General features: G+C 33.9%; 1 protein-coding gene across 1 annotated transcript in view; it reads left to right on the top strand.

The window, feature by feature from the left end:
* TRHDE (thyrotropin releasing hormone degrading enzyme) overlaps positions 1 to 20,959 on the top strand; it is a 442,374-nt gene that overhangs the window by 269,469 nt on the left and 151,946 nt on the right. Inside the window, exon 7 of the mRNA XM_066254840.1 lies at positions 12,973 to 13,038. Coding sequence (XP_066110937.1) covers positions 12,973 to 13,038 — 66 coding nt within the window. The remainder of the gene's footprint in view (positions 1 to 12,972; positions 13,039 to 20,959) is intronic.

A 20,959-nucleotide genomic window follows, 5' to 3' on the forward strand; every position in this document is an offset into this window, starting at 1 on the left:
TCCAGCTTCCTTTGTCTTGGTTATTAAGCTTGTAAATGATACTTTATTTTGCTGGGATGACTATACTTTCTGAATGTTCTGTTGATGCCATGTAATAGTTAAAAAATATTCTTTAAACATGAATATGCAGAGACATTTTCCTATTACTATAAAATCAGTTCTTCATAATTTGTAAAACAGATTATCTCTGGTAGCATGAAGATTACACAAAAGTGCCTGTCTTCTCCTATAAAGTCAGCAAGGTATCTGCAAATGGCTATCTGAATTTTGGAAGCATGTCTCTTAACATAAATATGAAAAGGACCTTTTAGTATTAATGCTAGTAATTTAATGGCTCAATGGATGGATTATTTAAGAAAAAGTTTTAGGTCAAAAAATAAAAAAGGAAAAAGGAAAGAAGGGAGGGAGGGATAGAGGGGAAAGAAAAGAAAGCAAACCTGACCAGGTTGTGGCACAGTGGATAGAGCATCGAACTGTGATGCATAGGACCCAGGTTTGAAACCTCGAGGTCGCTGGCTTGAGTGCGGGCTCATAGACATGAACCCATGGTCACTAGCTTGAGCCCAAAGGTCGCTGGTTTGAGCAAGGGGTCACTCGCTCTGCTGGAGCCCCCTGTCCCCCATCAAGGCACATATGAGAAAGCAATCAATGAACTGTCCCTCTCTCTGACTCTGTCTCTGTCAAAAAAAAAAGTTTTAGAAAATATTGAAAACATTAAGACAAATCTATAAAAACAAATGGTGACTTTGGGCATTGCAAATGAGAAGAATCAATGTAAATGAATAGTAAAATCTATGTCTAGTTTTAGTAACTTTTTTTAGAGAAGGGGGGAGAAAGAGAGAGAGAGAGAGAAAGGGGAGAGAAGGGGGTAGGAGCAGGAAGCATCAACTCCCATATGTGCCTTGACCAGGCAAGCCCAGGGTTTTGAACCGGCGACCTCAGCATTCCAGGTCGACACTTTATCCACTGCGCCACCACAGGTCAGGCCTATGTCTAGTTTTATAGAATTATTTTCTTTCTGACATCCCATGTAGCTTGGTCTCTAGAATACAAGAAAATATTTACCAAGAGTTAGTCTTTGTTCTAAATATTGCTGCCATGATACTTATTTACTGCTTTTCTTTTTACTATTATTTTTGTTAATATTTCACATTTTAATGTATTTACTTAGACATCTAGCTTAACAGACATGTATTGAGTATCAAGTCATTTAGCAAAAAGCTGGGTTTTGAAGGACATGGTTTCTTGCCTCCTAACTCTTAGTGGATGGAAAGTATTTGTTATATGTAAATTCTCAAAATAAGACAGATTCTGCTCTATAAAGAAGTAGATATAAAAACAAGTGCTGTAGGAGAATTGTAATAATTTTAATTCTAACTGAATTAGAAAATATTTCTTAGAAAAATAATATTAGAGTTAAGTAAAGACTTACATCATATAAGAGTTAAGACTTTATTTGGGAAACTTGGGGAATTTTAGGTATGAAGTAGTTGTGCAAAGGCACAGATAATAGAGAGTGTAGGGAGACTAGAGAGATGGTTCTTCCCATAGTCTCTCAAAAAATAATACAGAGTCTGGGAGGAGGAATATAGAGAAGAGCCAGATTTGAGAAAACATTGTTCTCATAAGAGTCTCATGTCCATTCATTTTTTCTTTCTTTCAGTATCTCTTTTATACACCTTAAAAATTACATACAGCAACATATATAATAAAATAAAATTTAGGAAATAAATAATAGAAGGAAGAATTAATTGAACCATGTAAATAAATTTTGTGCTTATAAATATTTGGCATTGTGATTTTTAAGTGAAAAAGTGACTTTATATTATTTAGAAAATACACAACTTAATTTTTAGAGGTAAGTGCTGTATTCTAATTTTCAGACAAAATATCCAAATGACACTAAAATTTTATTACACTAATGTAATTGTTGTTTGTATAAGAAACCATATTTTCTTAAGTTGCTAGCATTCAACTTAATTCAGCAAAGCCTCATTAAGAAGCACAGTGAAATCTTTTGTATAGACAGGAATTGGAGAAGTATTTTTTATTCAAAATATGTCAAACCAAATTTGTAATGATTTTGCTAAGTATTTACTTTGACATTGGCTAGCATAATACGTGTGTTTTTTAAAAGTCTTATTCATGCAACATGATTGACATGCCTTGTTCACTAATGTTAATTTATGTTGTATTTTTCTGAATAAGCTGAATTTTATATGGCTTTCCAGCTGTGACATTTTAAAACCCACAAGGAACAATTGTTTTACAATAAGCGATGAGTATACCATTTGTTCATGCAATTCAAAAAACACAATTGATATTGATATCATTGTACAATTGTTTTTTAGCCTATTGTTCTCAAGTTCTAAAATAAATTTGGAATGAAAGAATATTTATTTTTTAAAAAATGGTGTTTTCTGAATTTTTAATAGAAAATTAAATTAGTTTTACTCTTTCAACACTGTTACTGGTTTGGGACATTCACAATTCCATTTGGTTCAGAAATAAAATATATTAATATAAATATCAATTATGCTTAAACCATCACTTTGCTAATGCCTTAAAACTTTAATGGGAAATAATATGTTTATTAATAGTTTAACTTTTAAAAGAAAATTATTATTCATAAGTTCCTATTGTTTAAAGAGTTACTCCAAATTTCTGGCAATTCAACTTATTTCATTTTTTTCTTTATTAGGTAAGTTTGTTTTAAATTAAAAAAAAAATGTAGTACCAAAATACTCTTAGCAGCTCTATAGATACATCTTAGATAAGGGGTTTTCTACCACTAAGATTAAGATAAGAGGAATACAAAGTGTGTATAAAACATGGGAGACAATGAAATGAGATCAACTATATGGTGTTTTAGTTGAGCAATTTTCCCAAAGACTTCTATTTTTTTCCATCAATGGACATTATTTTAACTGAATTTATTGGGGATGCAGCCCTGTAACATACAGTATTCAGGCGAGCAATTCTATAACACATCTCTGTACACTGTGTTCATCTCCCCAAGTCAAGTCTTTGTCCATCACCATTTATCCCCCTGATACCTTCCCCTCACCATCCACTGCCACCAACAGTCACCACACTGTTGTCTGTGTCCACGAGTTTTTTCTTTATTTATTTGTCCTTTTTGTTTCAATTTCTCTTTTCCAGACTCACAGAGACTACTAACGGATAACAAAACCCAAATTTTAACAAATGTTGTTAATTTTTATTAGTAAATCTCTCCCTCTCTTCCCAAAGATTACAATTAAGCATTATCTGTGTGTGTCTGTCTGCCTGGAATACTCTTCTTCAGTTATCAATAAGACTTGCTGCTTCTTTTAATTCATATGTCTGCTTAAAATCATTTATTAGAGAAATCTTTTCTGCTCATCTTATTAATTTGAGAGCCCATCTCCCCCAGCACTTTCTATCTCCTTACCCTGCTTCGTTTTCCTTTATAACAATAGTCAGTACTTAGCATGATTATAGGAAGCTGTTTCTCTATTAATTGCCTCTTCTTTATGAATGTAAATTCCATGAATGATTAATTGGTTTGTTCTTTGCTTCATTTTCAGTCTCTGTAACAGTACCTAACACAGTAAGCACACAATTTTTTGTTAAATTCACAAATAAATAAAATTTTAAATTTACCTCAGTGTGCCATTTTTCCTCCCAGAGTGTACCTATGTATATACTCTCACTAGAATGTTGGAAAGATCTTGCTTCTTCACATCCTTATCTGTACTTGGAATTATTGAATTCCTGCTCTTTTTGCTGAGCTTGTGGCTGTGGAAACACTGTTTTGCTGTTTAAATTTCTTCCTTGTTTCTTGGTGAGATGAAGTATTTTTGTATATTTGTTGCTACTTGGATTTCTTTTTGAATTTTCTGTGAATATCCTTTGTCCATTTTCCTGTGGGGTCTTTTTCAAAAATAATAGTTTGCTTTTTATTTAATCATTGATAAATAAGAGGTTCTTTTTTTGTATTTGTATATTAATCTTTGGTTGCTAATAGACTAATTTAATTTTAAATTTATGATGTCTTGTATCACAGATATTTTAACTCAGTTGTAGTCCCTTTTCCCATTTACTCTTCCATGCTTCATGCATTTTGTTTAAGTATTTTTATTTACCCCAAAATTTAAAAATACTGTCTGACAGTTTTTCCATATATATGTATTTTAGAGAGAGGGAGAGAGAGAGAGAGAGAGAGAGAGAGAGCCTGCCAGACAGACAGGAAGGGAGAGAGATGAGAAGCATCAGCTCATAGTTGTGGCAACTTAAATGTTCATTGATTGCTTCTCATATGTGCCTTGACTGCGGAGCTCTAGCTGAGCCAGTGACCTTGGTTTCAAGCCAGCAAGCTTGAGCTTCAAGCTAACAACAGTCTTTGACCTCAACCCAGGAACCATGGGATCATGTCTATAATCTCAAACTCAGGTCAGCAATTCAACGCTCAAGCTATGATCCCATGCTCGAGCCTGCAACCTCCGGGTTTTGAACCTGAGACTTCAGCATTCCAGGTTGACTTTCTATCCAGTGGGCCACCACTGGTCAGGCAGTTTTTCCTAATATTTTTAAAGTTTTGCATTTTATATTATGTTCTTTAATCCATTTAGATGTTTTGGTTGCTTTTTATGTTGTGATGTAAAATGTAATTTTATTTTCATTTAGATAATCAATCTTCTTAATTCTAATTATTGAATTCCTTGCCCTAGTTCCACTCTTTTGTAATATTATCCCTGTCAGTTACCACCATATCAGCTTTCATGCATTTGTAGTCACGTATCCTGGTCCATGGTTTACACAGGTATCTGGCTAAGGTCTAACCACCATAGTATTTTGGTTTGATATTGGGTGTGATGATTCTCCCTCTATCTTGTTGTTTTTCAAAATTACTATTAACTATGTTCCAGTCTATATCAATTTTAAGACAAAGGCAGTTTTTGGAAATTTTTAAAAAGATTTTATTGATTAATTTTGAACTCTTTGACCTTTTTACAAAAACAGTTTTTTTCTAGCTTTATAAGAATCATAGTTTTTCATATATAGGTCCTTGTGTCCATGATTAAGTTATATAATTTTCTCCATAAAAATACTAAACAACTTTTAATTTCTTCCTACAATTTTTGGTTATGTTATACATTTTTTGTATTTCTCTTTTGAGAAGGGGACTCTTTAAAAATTGATTCATAATTTTTACTGATTTATATCAACTCTCTTGATTTTTATGTATTGATCTGTGTCAAGTAACTTTGCTGCATTCTTTTATTAATTTTATCACTTACTTCTCTCTTTCTTGAATTTTGTAAGGACTTTAACATCATGTCTGAACAGTACTAATTTATTGCTTCATTTTTGTTGTTTGCTTCATAATTTTGTTTGCTCATTTACTTTATTGTGTTTTTGAATGTAAGTATTAATAAAAGACATTCTTGTCTTATTCTCATCTTTAAGGAGAACATATCCAATTTTTCACCCATCTGTATGTTTTTAGAAGATGGCCTTTGATATATTAATGATTCCCTCCTCTTCCTAGTTTACTAAGATACATTATTTTGAATGCTAAGTCATAATAGATATTATTCCCACATATATTGATATATTTTATTTTTCATCCTCTCACATTTCTTTATTTTCTATTTTATGCTCTTATGTTTTATTCTTCCATGGACATTCATTTGACTTTATAGTATTTTTCTGTTTTAAATTCTTTAATTGAATGCTTTTATGGAAGTGCTATTTTTTGACACTGTTGAAAATTCCCTGTGTCCTTGTCCTTGCGTCTCTGGTCTTCTTTTTTTACTTCCTATTGCTTTTAATATGAATTACCTTGTTTGAATTCTGCTGCTTGAGACTACTAAAAAATAGAAGGCCCCAGTTTAGCATTTGTGCTGAATTTTATTATAAGGAAGATTAAGTACGTATATATTGGTTATGAGCTCATGGTTTGGATTGCTGATTTGAAACTAGTGAGTAGTTGGTGGATACCTTTCTTAGCTAGGACTAGCTTTCATAGACAATAAAGAAGTTATGGTTCTGACAACTAACAGTTGTATCAATAATAAATCTAAATAATATGGCTCACATCTAATTGTGGGAAAAAGAAACAATCATTTGAATCAATTAGTGAGTTATATAAAGTAATAAATTGTTTACTTTAGACTTAAAAAATTTATGACTCAAAGGTCAGAAAGCATTGAGAACTAATGAACTTGTGGGAAGTTTTGTATTATAGTATGGACTTTCCCTTGCTTTTGAATAATGTATAGGGTTTAGAATATAAGATTGAAAAGGAATATCATTGCAGTTGAAGTAAATAGCATAATTAAAACATGAGAGTATAAGGTGTGCTCATCGGATAATGAGAAGATCAGCTTAACTAAGTGCTGATTGTACTATATGGGAAAAGTTTTGCTAGATAATGATGAGTTTCATTATGTATAGCCTTGATTCACTACCATAGGAATTAAAAAAGCTCTTGAAGTAGGAAGCTAACATGAAAAAGAGGGTAATGATGAAGTTGAAGACAACTACATTATTTTGTTGAGTATTATATGCTTTTTGAGTGTTTTAAGTGAATTCTCAGAAATATCTTAAGATATCATCATTATCGTCATCTTTAGTAGTAGTATTGTTGTTATTGTTACATTCTAATTGTAGATATTTAGGGAGCTCATCAAATATGACTAAGTTCTTATGACTAAGTTCTTACATTTAGTAGATGGCAAAGCTAGAACTTTTAAATCATTATACTTCTCCAGACGTAATTGTTAAAATTAGTTTGCTGTAGTTCATGGGATGGACTTGTGAAAGTGAAAACACATCTGGCTTGTTACTCAGAGGCTGTGAAATCCTTCTTCTGTGCTGATAGTAGCTTGGCCTTGGGAAGTCACACATTAGAGAACACCAAGGTTCTAGGTGTAGGCGACTGGGGCAAGTGGGAATTAATTCTGCTTCCTTTTTAGAACCAATTCTCTTTCCTTATTTGTCCTTTTATTTATTCTCTACTCTCTCTTTCTCTTTCTCTCTCTTTGCCTTTCTTTTTGATAATCAATTTTGAGTCAGCAATATTCAGAATTAGATATTTTATTTTTTTTCTTTTATTCAGGTCCTAAAGATAACTGTAGTATTGTTGCAAAAACATTATAATATATATGTTTTTGAAAAATTTTGGAGGATTTAAGATATGCTTTTATTCCAGACCAAAAGCCATTATTCAGTAACAAATTATGTTAAAACATCTTATAATGTCTACACGTCCAGAGTTAAGGCAGACAAATCATTTAGAAATTTACATTTTAAAAGTACTTTGATTTAGAATCAATAGACTAATTCTTTTAATAACCTAGCAAGTAATAACATAGGTTTACCTCATATGTTTTTACACTGCAAATAGCTCTATAACAGAAAATATGGAGAAAAGTTCTAGTAGCTACTACCTATGTAACTTTGGACAAATTACTTTAACCCTTTAGCTCAGTCTCTCCCATATGTAAGCCTAATGTAATGATACATTATTCCTTACCTGCTCATACACTGAATAAAAGCAAACACTTCTGTAAAGTGAAATAGTGGAATATACCAGCTAAAGGGCCAATAATTTACAGTTGTTTGGATTTCAGCATTTAATGTTGCTCTACTGGGTCAAGTCTTCTGAGAAGAAGTCACTATGGTGTGTGAGGTATTTATCTGAGGAGCTGATGAATGTAGAGAGAGCTGTCCTGAGATCAAGGGCTGTTCACAGCCAATCAAAGTAGAGAGGGAACGTAGAAGCATTGGGTGGAAAGACTTTCAGACCACAGCTCAATTGCAAGAAACACCTATCCATGCCGATGGTGAGTCCTGAAGCCAGAGTTTTTCATTAGAGGAGCCCCACCTGGCTGGACTGTGCCCACCTTAGTGCCACTGTCATGCTCAGCCATTGATCTTCAGGGTGGCTAATAAGAGTGGTAAGAGGAGGAAATCAGTGTAGTGCATTTTCACAGCTTCCATGTTCACATACAACATCTGATCAAAATGTACTCTTTCAACTTTGCTAGCCCTTTGTTCTTACTGAACCTGCTCTATACTAGCTTAATGCTTCCTATTCCATCAATATGTTCTATTATGCTAGCCAATTTATGTCTTCTGGTCCATTGTCAATCCTGGACTTACTGGTCAGCTGCTTTAACTATGTCTCATTGAATTAGGTGTTTCTTCATCATCTCCTGGGAACATTTACTAAATAATTTCAAGCTCTGAGTAACTCTAAGAATTTCCTTTCTTTTTCTAAGTTCTTGCTATGCTCAAGGTTTCTGGAGAGTATCATGTAACTATTTTGATTTGGGATCACAAGAAAGTAATCCAAATTCATTAAGATTACTTGATTTTGTAGTTAGATATAAATGGGATTCTAATCCTGGCTTCATAATTTACTACTTGTATTAATTTGGGTAATTTATTCAACCTTTTAAGCCTCAATTTTCTGATCTGAAAATAGTGATATTTTTCTTACAATAATGTGAATATGGCATGTAGTAGTTCCTTAATGAAAGACAGGTATATCATTAATAAATTCAGCTAAGACTTATGACTTATCTGTACATTTCCACATTTTTGACTCCTTGCTACCTTCTCACTGGAGTTCAAATCTAGTACGACTCTTTCCAACTTACATAATCTGGGGATGGCCTTTTCTACATTATTGTGACTCGGTATTTATTGAGCACCTATTACGTTTCAGGAACTATTTTTTTGCAATCAGTCTATAGTGTGCATCAGATAGACCAAGTCTACTTGTGCTTTTCACTTTCACAGCTGCATGAATCTGAAAAGACCATTCCTGCCACACAATGCAAATGCCTTCTGTTTACCTTTGTTCATGGAATCCCTCCCATCCACAAGGTCCAATACTAATGCCCCTTCTTTAGATCCTCTTTGACATTCATTCCTTCCCTTTCTCTGAAATATAGTCTATTATTTTTATTTCTTTTGCAATTCATCTTTTACTGTGTTGTTTCTTCTCATTCCACTTGTGAGATTTTGATGTCCTGGAGGACACAGACTTGTGGCATACCTATTTATATTCTACAGGATACTGAGCACACTGCCTGACTCAATAAGCATATGTTAAAGCAATAAATTAGTTGCATTCTCCCTCGCTTCAAAAGTGATTACTTATCACTAAGGTACACCAATAAAGTAATAAACGGTATATCCCGGCTGAGTAGTCTTCAAGAATACCAAGTAATTGCTATGCATGCAACTAATTTCTCTTCCTCATCCAGTTATTATGTTAAGGAAGCAGCAGCTCAGAGCCAGGCACAGGGAATGGGCTACCAAGTCATAAGAACTTAGTCCTTTCTCTGGAGATATTTACTGTCTTTGAGACTGACTTGAATGAAAATGATTACAATGTAAAATAAAATAAATTTTGACTAGGAACTTATATAAAAGACGGCCCCAATAAAATATTACTAAGTGAGATATAGGTTTATGAGTATATTTTTGTGAAATATTCTTTACAAAACCTTAAAAAATTCAGATAGTAGTTTTTATCCTAATATCTCCCTGAATCTTAGTGCAGTAAATATAATAATAGATTTTCTTGAGCAAGCCTTAAAATTATAAAAATCTTACAGAATTAGAGTATTTGTATTCCCTAAAGCTGTTTAGGCTGCCTAACACCCAGTTTGTTTTGGGGGGCTAAAATTTTGAATCATAAGAGGGTATAAGTTACAATATTGTAAATAATAATTGCTTGGTAAGAAAAAATGCTTCAAAGACATGATGAAAGACGTTTCAGTGTTTTCTTAAAGAAAAAGAAATAAATTTTGCAATGAGTTATGCATGCGTAAAGAGATATGATCCTTGTTATAAGCCATGCATAGTACATACCATGTGTATGTTGGTTGAATGCTTTCAGTTGGAGAGCCAATCTGTCTATGAAGGTTTATGAAATATGGATTTTTAATACCTAGCTTTAGAAAGAAAAGGCTAGTTAAATATAGAACAGTGCATGTTATTTTGGAGAATTTAAAATGTTGAAATGGGCAACATAACTTAATTAACTTTTAAAATATTTATTGTATTACACAATATAATAATAATGAGTTCAGATATATATAACTTTTACATATTGATTATATATCCCGATTTTATTTCCTGTTAGCACTCTGTTCCACCTCAACTGAGATAGAAAAACAAATACATTCTTTATGGTGAGAAAGGACTCTTGCTTAATCCTGTCACCTTTAAAAAAAAAGAAAAAAACTCATATACAACAGTATGGTGATCAACAGAGGAAAGGGGCAGGGGAGGTAGGATAGAGTAATTGGGGGATAAATGATGATGGAAGGAGACCTGATGGAATGGGGAACACACAATACAATATACAGATGATGTATTATATAGAATTGTGTACCTGAAACCTATATAATTTTATTAACCAATGTCATTCTAGTAAGAAAAATTAAAATAAAAAAGGACTCTGCCTTTAGCTTATGCTAAATTGATAGTTTTTTATAACCTAACAAGAGACCAAGTCATCATTACCTGGAGGGAAGTACTTTAATCATCTAAGATGGCTATTCTGTTCTGAAGCAAAGTCTGAGATGACTACTTAAGACTGTCTCACACCTCAAGAGGCAAAGGGTAGTTTTCCTGCAGAATTGACAGTTTCTACCCTTGGGTGGGCATATTAGATTTGGAAATGTGTGGGAAGGGGGCTTGTGAAGGAAATTCAAGGATCTGAGGTGATACATTCTAAAGGGAATTCTAATCTAGGCTGCAGATTGAACAAAAATGCTTATATCTTAGGAACCCATACAAGTATAAAGACAATAAAGAGAAAGAAACACAAGATAAAGCAAAGAGTACAAGGTGTGGGAAAAAAAGATATCAGAAGAGGCACAAAACTCTGTGACTTGTCCAGCTTATCATTTGTTGAGTTGTGAAAAAAAATACCAATTTTGGGAGCAATATTGATGGTGACTAAAATTTTTTGCACCATTTTTTTAAATAATGATTTATGGAGCCTGAGTATTGTATTGCATTAAAATTCCAGAATTCTGGGAAACAAAGAAAACTAGTAACAATGAAAATCCCTCCTGGATTCCTTGGACTGCCTGCCACAGCTCAATTCTATATAGGATGAATCTACATATGCTTGATATGATTCTCTTATAAAATAGAGACACCTTTAAGAAATGAGTTATGGAAGAGTGTGAATTTGTAACGAGTATGAATTCTATGAATTTGATATAAAAGTCATAAAAGGAATTCTTCCCTAAAACCAGGTTATTGTTTACATTTAAACTTTTTTCTTTTTTAAGAGATAGTAAGACCAACTTTGGCATGTGCCCCAACTAGGATCCACCCAGCAACCCCTGTCTAGGAGCGATGCTGGAATCAACCAAGCTATTTTTAGTGCCTGAGGCTGATGCTCAAACCAGTTGAGCCACTGGCTTGGGAGGGGAAGAGAGAAAAAGGAGAAAAGAAAGGAGCCCTGGCTGTTTGACTCAGTGGTAGAGTGGCCTGGTGTGTGGAAGTCCAGTGTTTGATTCCCAGCCAGGGCACACAGGAGAAGCACCCATCTGCTTCTCCCCCCCTCCATTCTCTCTGTCTTTCTCTTCCCCTCCCACAGCCAAGACTACACTTGAGCAACAATTGACTCAGGGGCTGAGGATGGCTCCATTGCCTCCGCCTCAGGCACTGGAATGGCTCCAGTTGCAATGGAGCAATGGCCCAGATGGGCAGAGCATTGCTTTCTAGTGGGCTTGCCGGGTGGATCCTGATAGAGCGCATGTGGGAATCTGTCTCTCTGCCTCCCTGCTTCTCACTTCAGAAAAGTACAAAGAAATAAAAAAAAAAATTAAAAAAAAATTTTAAATGAAGAAGAAGAAAAGAAAGGGGGAGAGAAGTAAATGGTTACTTCTCCTGTGTGTCCTGACCAGGAATCAAACCCTGGACTTCCATATGCTGGGCATATGCTCTGTCCACTGAGCCAACTGGCCAATGCCATATTTAAACCTTTGTTGCTTATAATCCACTGTACCATAGTTAAAAACAATTCTGTGCAAATTGAAATACCCCCTTGAAAACTTATTTACATTGTGCATACAAATTTGTGATCATCCAGACTTAACCATCATTACTTGGAATGTTTCATATTGATTACATGTCTACCTTTTTGCACTGATATTGTTCAACAATATTATAATTGTTCTCAAGATGAGATGAGGTGGACTCTTAAATAAGTATTTTCTTCTATAACTCTATTTATATTAATCACATGTTTTATTTGTTAAAGGATATATGGCTATAGCTAACCTCTAAAAGAAATAGACAAGAAATAATTATTTTCATGTAATACTGATGGCTAACATTTTTATTATGGTTACTTTTTTCAGACCATGTTTTAACTTTCTTACATATATTAATTCATTTAAGCTTCAGAAAAACGTTATTAAATCAGGGCTGTTATGACCTACACTTTACGTGTGAGAAAATTGAGGAACAGAGACATTAAATTTTTTTTTCCTGAGTAAACATGGCAGAGCCAGGATTTAAAACCACTCTGACTGCTTGGTATACCTACCCTGCACTTCTGTAGCTTATGTTTTAATATGATTATTAACATGGGTACTCTTCCTTACTAGATTATGACCTTGTGACCTTATAAGTACAAGAACCATGTTTTATTAACTGTCATGTCTAGTGCTTAATACAATTTTTATTATTCCTGAATTACAGCTTATTATTGCCCTGAGATGTTCTGTCCAGAAGAATTCTATTTTGAAATTGTTGGTTTTTGATTCAAAAAACAAAAAATGCATTTGTTATATGTAAGAGAAATATTGTATACATGAATTTCTTATTTCTTAACTATTTTAAAGAATAAGCAAGCATGAATAAATCAAACTATTTTTGATTGATAGAGGATAATTTTAGAATCATGTTACTTGGCTGAAATTCTTTTCTTTTATTTTCCTACAGGGTGCTGCTTTAATTAGAATGCTGGCTAATTTTATGGGCCATTCAGTATTTCAGAGAGGTTTGCAAGTAAGTGAAATGCTTCCTATTTTCTCCTATATTTTTGTCCTCATCTCTATATTTATTTTTAAAGATTTTTCATAGCTTGGAAAATTGCTAATACCAAATTGCTGAATTTGATAGAAAACTTTAAGATGAATAAGGTAAGTAGTGTCTTTCCATATGACAAATGAAAGAGGTAAGATACTCACTGTACCAGCCAATAAAATTCAAATTGTTATACCATTTAGAATCTCTTTAATATATCTCTTTAAATTGAAATAATTTTTAACTCTATCAGATCCTAAATAACCTAGAAAAGAGTTTTGGAGTCTGCATCCTTTTTGTTTCCATTTAAAATGTTATATAAAGTGAAAATAAACTGCTAGCCTTACTAAAATATGCATTTGAGAAAAATATTAATGCCATTTTTTAGTTTTGTGCCTTTTGTTGTTTTATTGTTGATATACATAGATTGTGATTTGGTCCAAAGCTATTTAAATGTCTTTAAATTAGAAAAAACAATATTTTAAATAAAAGGGAAAGAAAACAGTTTTATCATACTGCATTTAGAGTATGAGGTATGGAATCTTAGAGTGAATTCTTAGAAAAGAAGTATTCTTAACTCCTGAAAACAAACACAAACATAGAGAAATAGAACTTCTATTCCATTGAATCTGTGGAAGTGAATCATGTTCCTAGCAGCTGTGATTGATGAATTATTTATGATGCATTCTGCTACTTAGAAGTGTCCTTTAAAGTAAATTGATGTTCACCTGAAATACAATTATGCTAAGACAGAGAGAGCAATCAATCTTATCTGTTCTTGGTAAGCTTTTCATTTTGAAATTTAAATGAACTACATATGGGATCAGGTCATATTTTAGTAGCATAACTCTATCTTTACCCAAAATAAACTGAAAGATAAAATACAAAGCAAGAGTTAAATATGGCATGACAATGCTCTATTTTCTTAACACAACAAAGAAAAAAATATAAATTTCTTGAAAAATAATTTTCCCTAGAGAATATTTTTACAGATTTGTTCCAGCAGAGGTGATAATTTACTTTAATCAGCTCTTTCTATTAGGAACACCTTCAGAATGACTGAGTTCTATTGCCGAAGTCTCTATTCTGACCACATAGTTGGGAAAATCTTTTTCTCAAGGACTCACCACTATATACATCAACTTTTTGATGTTTATAAAATAAGAATGTCCTTCCTTATCCCCACTCTTTTGTTCTTCTCCATTAAGGTTGTGGCATGATATTTTCAGAAAATATCTAAGCTTTCATAAGGACAACACAAATCGAATTTGATCTGGTAGCAAGTTGATGTGAAATCACTTTCTGTATACAGTTTTTATTGTTTTTCCTCATCTGTGTGTATGGATTTGTTTGGCAGATTGAATAATGATAGTTATATTATTTGGAAAAGATTATTGTCTTGCAACATTTTTCTTGATCCTGCGGTGCTTTCTATGGCATGCAAAATACATCAATTTTTACCTCACCCAATTCTATTGACCCTGTTCTCCTTCAGTTTTATCTGAGACAGACTATTCACCGTCTGACTCCCATATATTAAACTTTCATTTGAAACTTGTGTTAATGTGTGTCTTTATGCTCTGACACTTGATTTGGTTAATTTTCAACTGAGGGACTCTATGCTTGTCAACATTGCATTTCATTTGCCTTGTGATATCTCATTGATCAGATAGATCTGTATCCTTCAGTACTTCCTTGCAGCTTTATTTATATTCATCACTCAGACTGATTTAGTGTATCATCAGCAGTTTGGATTAGTTTACAGTAGATCCCTATGTCTTGGTGATAAATTATCATCTCTTGTGCATGAAGATGTATGGGATACATTTTGGAAGTGACCTCCTGAACAGACACTTTATGTCATGGTGTTGAATGGTCACAGAGTTGATATTAATATATTTCCCATTCACAAGTCTCCAGGGAATCTTCGTTTTATAGTCTTGTTGAAAGAGATAATCTGGACTGTCGGTGATTACCTGTGCTGGACCGACAGCACAGGTAATCTATTAAGTGTTTTCATATTAACCATGGATATTTTTATGTTGACAAATGGAAGTTTATGTTTGCAGACAGGCCTAGGGTTAGATTTATAGGTATAGGCAATCCCAAATTACAAATATTATGTTTTTTCTTTATATATACATTTTTGCTCTTTCTTTCTCTCTCCCTCTGTCTATCTGTCCTTCCTTTCTTTTCCTTTATTATTCTTTTTCCTCTTTCTTTCTCTTCTTTATTTCCTTCTTCTTCTTTTCCTCTTCCTCCTTCCTTTTCATCTTCATCTTTATATTCTTATTATTCTTTATAGTTGGTCCTTAGCCCTCACATTCCACATAGGAACAATAATAATGGTGGCTTCTTCTAAAATTTGTATTATCTTATAATTTTGTATTCTTTGACTCAGTTTTTTTTTGGGGGGGAACAAGGTAAACATTTCTTTAAACCTATATAACCACAGAAAAATTACACATAATATATAATAAGCATATAATAAATGTAAAGAGATATAAAGTAAATTATAAATGTAGCATATATTAAATATAGTAAAAATAATATAGAAAAGTAGTAGGTTTCTGAGAAGTTCCTGGGCAAGTTCTCATGTTCATCTTTAATCTACAGAGTATCTGAGTATGAATTCAACTACATTTTCTTCCTTTTGTAATATTTTGTATTGGAAAATACATTTTAAGTTCTAGCTCTCACATATATTCTTCAGTAGGAAAGGACTCAGAATTTTTGAAAAATGTTTTGTTCCTAACAGCCACATAACTCACTGGCTCAGTTATTAGAAAGTCTAGAAAACAGTTTCATACTGAATAATCACAACTTTTCCTTGTCTGGTTTTCTTGATATATTTTGCCTAATTCCCCTTAATTTTTAAATTTTTTTCTGATGCTTAAATTATTCAGTCTTGCATAGTTTATTTTAAATAAATTGACTCAAAACTTTTTTTTCTTTCAAAATAGTATATATACACATAAAGGTTTCATCCTGGCTACCATTAGTAAGTTAGCTTCTGTTCTGATGTTTAAATTGAAAGTAAAATATAATGCTAACCAAGCTTGAATCTTCGTTTGATTTTGCATTCCATTTGTAGATAATGTTTTAAAACACAAAAATGTTTACATTTTTGCAAGCTATACATATCTACTATCTTAATAATCCATTTCCCAAAAATAATAGCAGGGCTATTTTGGGAAGCATGAGGCAATGGAATGAGTATGGAGAAGTGATTCTGATTTCTTTTTCTAATTAATGGCAGGTTTTCTACACATCATTTAAACCTTTCTTGGCTTCTAACCTTATAGTTATAAAATGCAAGAGTTGGACAGAATGCTCTCTAAGACTTTTTCTACCTTTTAGATTCTCTGAATCTAAAATTTATTTAATGTATTTTATTAGTTAGATAATTTGAGTTGATACTTTAATTTTGGATAACTGTTTTAAACTGATGGGGAAATTTGTGATCAAGATGTGCAAAAGTGAGTGACTCCCTGTTCATTTTTTTTTTCCTTTTAGTGAGAAAGAGGGACAGATATGGACAGACAGATAGGAAGGGAGAGAGATGAGAAGCTTCAATTCTTTGTTATGATACCTTAGTTGTTCATTGATTGATCCCTTGCTCAAGCCAGTGACCTTGGGCTCAAACTAGCAGTCTTGGGCTTCAAGCTAGCGACTTTTGGGCTCAGGCCAGAGACCACAGAATCATGTCTATGATCACACACTCAAGCCAGCAACACCATGCTAAATCTGGTGAACCCATGCTCAAGCCACTGATTTCAGGGTTTCAAACCTGGATCCTTAGTATCCTAGGCTGATGCTCTATTCACTGTGCCAACACCTGGTCAGCTGAATCCCTGTTATTGAATCTTCAGTTAATCATCTGACTATTAAGACTATATGGCATTCAATGTATATAGTGTTGATCCTTGAACAACATAGGTCTGAACTGTGGAGGTCTGTTTATATGCAAATTTTAAAAAATAGACACTTGTACTGTTTTTGAGCTATGGTTGGTAGTTCAGGGATTCAGAGGGTCAAATGTATGCATTGAACTATTCCATATATAAGGGACTTGAGCATCTGCAGATTTTGATATCCACTGGGTTCCTGGAACCACCCCCATGGTTACTGAGGGAAGACTAAGTTTTGGGGGAGTCATAGGTTTTGATTGCAAAGGAGTTGATGCCCCTAACTTCCACATTGTGTAAAGGTCAGCTATAGCACTATAACTAGTGCAACCAAGTCAGCATTTGTGTCATTGAGAGTATTTGCTCATAACATTTCTTTTTCCAGTATTAAGAAACAACTCACAATACCTTTGCTTTTTAGTTAAATTTCTTATTTTGTTACACTTTCATATTTTGCTCTGGATAGTTTACATGTTTGTTATTAAACTATGGTTATTTGTGTGTGTTTGTGTGTGTGTATTTTTCCGAAGCTGGAAACAGGGAGAGACAATCAGACAGACTCCCGCATGCGCCTGACCAGGATCCACCTGGCACGCCCACCAGGGGCTACGCTCTGCCCACCAGGGGGCGATGCTCTGCCCCTCTGGGGCGTCGCTCTGTTGTGACCAGAGCCACTCTAGCGCCTGGGGCAGAGGCCAAGGAGCCATCCCCAGCACCCGGGCTATCTTTGCTCCAATGGAGCCTTGGCTGCAGGAGGGGAAGAGAGAGACAGAGAGGAAGGAGAGGGGGAAGGGTGGAGACGGAGATGGGCCCTGGCCGGGAATCGAACCCAGGACTTCGGCACGCCAGGCCGACGCTCTACCACTGAGCCAACCGACCAGGGCCAACTATAGTTATTTTTAATGACATTTTCTAAGAACTTACTTTTTGAAGTTTCTTGGTGATTTCCAGTATATATGTTGTCCTTACTGAGGTCAGAATATCTACTTGTGTTCTTGAAATCTGCTGAAATTGACTCTGTTTATGAGTCTGACATAATTAAGGTGGTTGGAGGTTGGTCTGGAGGAGAATCAGCCTCCCCCTTGATGAGTGTCATTACAGAATATTTAAGCAAAGGAAAGCAAGCTTTTTCAGAGACAAGAAGAGCTGCTTTTGAAGTCAAGGAGAACTCCATGGAATTTAGACTTTAAAGATCCCCATTTCAATTCTTATTGTCCCACACTTTCTTAATGCCCTAATTTTCACATGAGACCTGATAAAGCCATACCATTTACTGGAGTTGGGATTTTACCACTTGAAATTTTAAACCTTAGTTTGCTTTTCAATTATATTGATTCTAAGGCTAAAGGAGATATAAGATTCTTTTAGCATAGAAATCACTCTCTGATTCCTTAACCATACCTTCAGCTGAGAATTTAAGTCACTGAGATTATAGTTTTCTTTTTGTAATCTCTCCAGTCTAGTCAGAAATAACCATGCTTGTTGCAGATAGTGTAATCTCTATTCTTCTATAATGTCCTATTGAAATAGTCATTTGTTTTCCCAAAGCATATTCTTCAATTTAGAAAACTATAAAGGATAATTTAATAATCTGTAATGGCCTTAAAAAGCATGGATTGCCAAGACTTTATTTCTCATTATGAATACTATCACCTCAAGACAGACAAACAGTTGTAAATTTACATTTTTGAGGGTCTGTTTTCTGGAATATACCACTCCTGGTATGTAACACAGTAGAGCAATCAAAACCATTCTTGGTATGTCAAGCAGAAAGGTATTTAACACAAAGTATATGAATTTTCTAAAATTGTTAGGAGGACTAAAAGTTAGGAAAGCCACTGCTAAACTTTAGAAAAATTAAGATATTTAAGTATCACAGGGAACTGATGTATATATCCTTAGTTGCCTGCTGCATACCTGGAAGCCCCTGGTAGTTAGTAGCTTACCTTGGCCCCTGCCAAAGACCACTTGTCTGTTCATTGTTACTTGATCAGTGATGACTCCTTCTTCTTTCATGCTTTCCATAGCTCTTATGTATACTTTTCATGTAGAACAGAGCTTCAACTTGGACCTATCAAAAGATTCCAGCGAATGAAGCCTCTAGTTTATACAATGAACAAGCATTTAGGACTCAGTAGTAATGGTGATGAATTGCTTAGGAAATCCAACACTGTTAATCTATCAACTTCTTTGTTTTGGTGATTAAATCGTATTGTATTATTTTTGTAGGTTGACATATTAACATAGAAAGATTTAAAATACATTCATGTCATTATTTACCACTTCCTTGATATTTGTATTAAGACCATGCAATATTTTGAAGCTAGAGCAAATGTTTTGAAGTGATTTCAGTAGTTTTGTAAGAATTTATAATGGGAGAAATTAAGAAAGTCAATGACCATAATTCACTTATTTTCTAACTACAGTTCAGTTGCCTGTGGTCTATAATACCCAGTTTCCTCTTTGAATGAATGAGTTGATTTAGTAGTGTCTGGGTGAATCATACCAGTAATATGCCTAAAATGTTTAACTGTCTAAAATTATTACTATTCTAAAGTAAGGGTTGAAATAAGAAAAGGCAGGGAACTTACTATTGTGAATAACTTTTTTTATTAACTTAAGAATTTCAAAGATTCAGTTTGCATAATCGCAACTATTGGCTCTTTATTCTACTTTCTCCACTTCCAGGTGGTCAAACCTTCATGGGATATGACAAATACAGGGAGAAAAATCTAAGTAGCAGTTTCCCTAAATTGCTATTAATTTAAGATCAACTATACATAGTATATCTGGAAAGAAAATTTATGTGTTTTCCCTAGTCCAGGATTATGTCCTAGCAATGATTCCAGTGAGTAAAGATGACTAAGAAAACAAATGTATGATACATTACTGTAGGGACTTAGAGTTGGTGTGAAATGAAATAGGCATGTCAGCAGTAACCAGTAACTTCCTCTTGTGTGCAGGCTCTAGTTACCCATTTTATATACACAATGTAATTCTTACCTTTATCATCTCATATTTTTCTGTGGCATAATTACCTCCAAATTCCTTTTCAGGTCATTCTGTAAAATAAAACTGGCAAGATCATGTGGGAGGCTCCACAACTGTTGAATAATACACTATTTGAATGTGATTTTCTTACAATGTTCTGAGCACAGTCCTTCCTCGCTGGCAGGGCACTGGGATGGAGTATATGCAGTGGGGCCTAATTTCTGTCTGCCTTTCCAGTTAGACAGTCTTTAATGTCCAGTGTTCTTGTTAATTTTTATTTTTTTGCATATTTATGGTTCCTGGAGCATAAATATGCTACAATTTGCCCTCCTTAACTTTTTCTGTCTGTAAAAGTTCTTGGTTACTTTATACATCTTCCTGAAATTGCCCTTGTTCTCATGAACACATACTTACTTTAAATGTTTTCTTCAATAAAAGCTGTCAATTCCAAAGCATCTTTCAGCAATTCTGACATATTTCATACCCTAGGGTTTTCATTCAGTGGATATATATTAAATTTCACCCATATCAAGCAATACTTATGCATATAATCCATAAATTAGGATCTACTTCTTTTTATATTTAAGTTGCTACAACACAAATCCTCATTCTATGTAAGAATTATAGGCTTATTTTTTTTAATGTTTATTTATCCCCTCCCCCAACTCCCTCCCCCTTCCCTATAGAATTTTCCATCCTGTTATCTATATCTCTGTGTTATGTATATATAGTTTCACTAATCCCTTCACCTTCTCTGATCCCATCCCCTAATCCCCCTTCCCTCTGACTGCTGTCCCTCTGCTCCCTGTGACCCAGCCTCTGCCTTTATTTCATTCTTCAGTCCACTTTGTTCATTAGATTCCACATATACGTGAGATCATATGATATTTTTCTTTCTCTGCCTGACTTATTTCACTTAGCATAATAATCTCCAGGTCCATCCATGTTGTCACAACAGGCAAGATTTCCTTCTTCCTCATGGCCGCATAGTATTCCATTGTGTA

The sequence above is a fragment of the Saccopteryx bilineata genome, chromosome 2 (assembly GCF_036850765.1).
Source record: "Saccopteryx bilineata isolate mSacBil1 chromosome 2, mSacBil1_pri_phased_curated, whole genome shotgun sequence".
Taxonomy (NCBI): Eukaryota; Metazoa; Chordata; class Mammalia; order Chiroptera; family Emballonuridae; genus Saccopteryx; species Saccopteryx bilineata.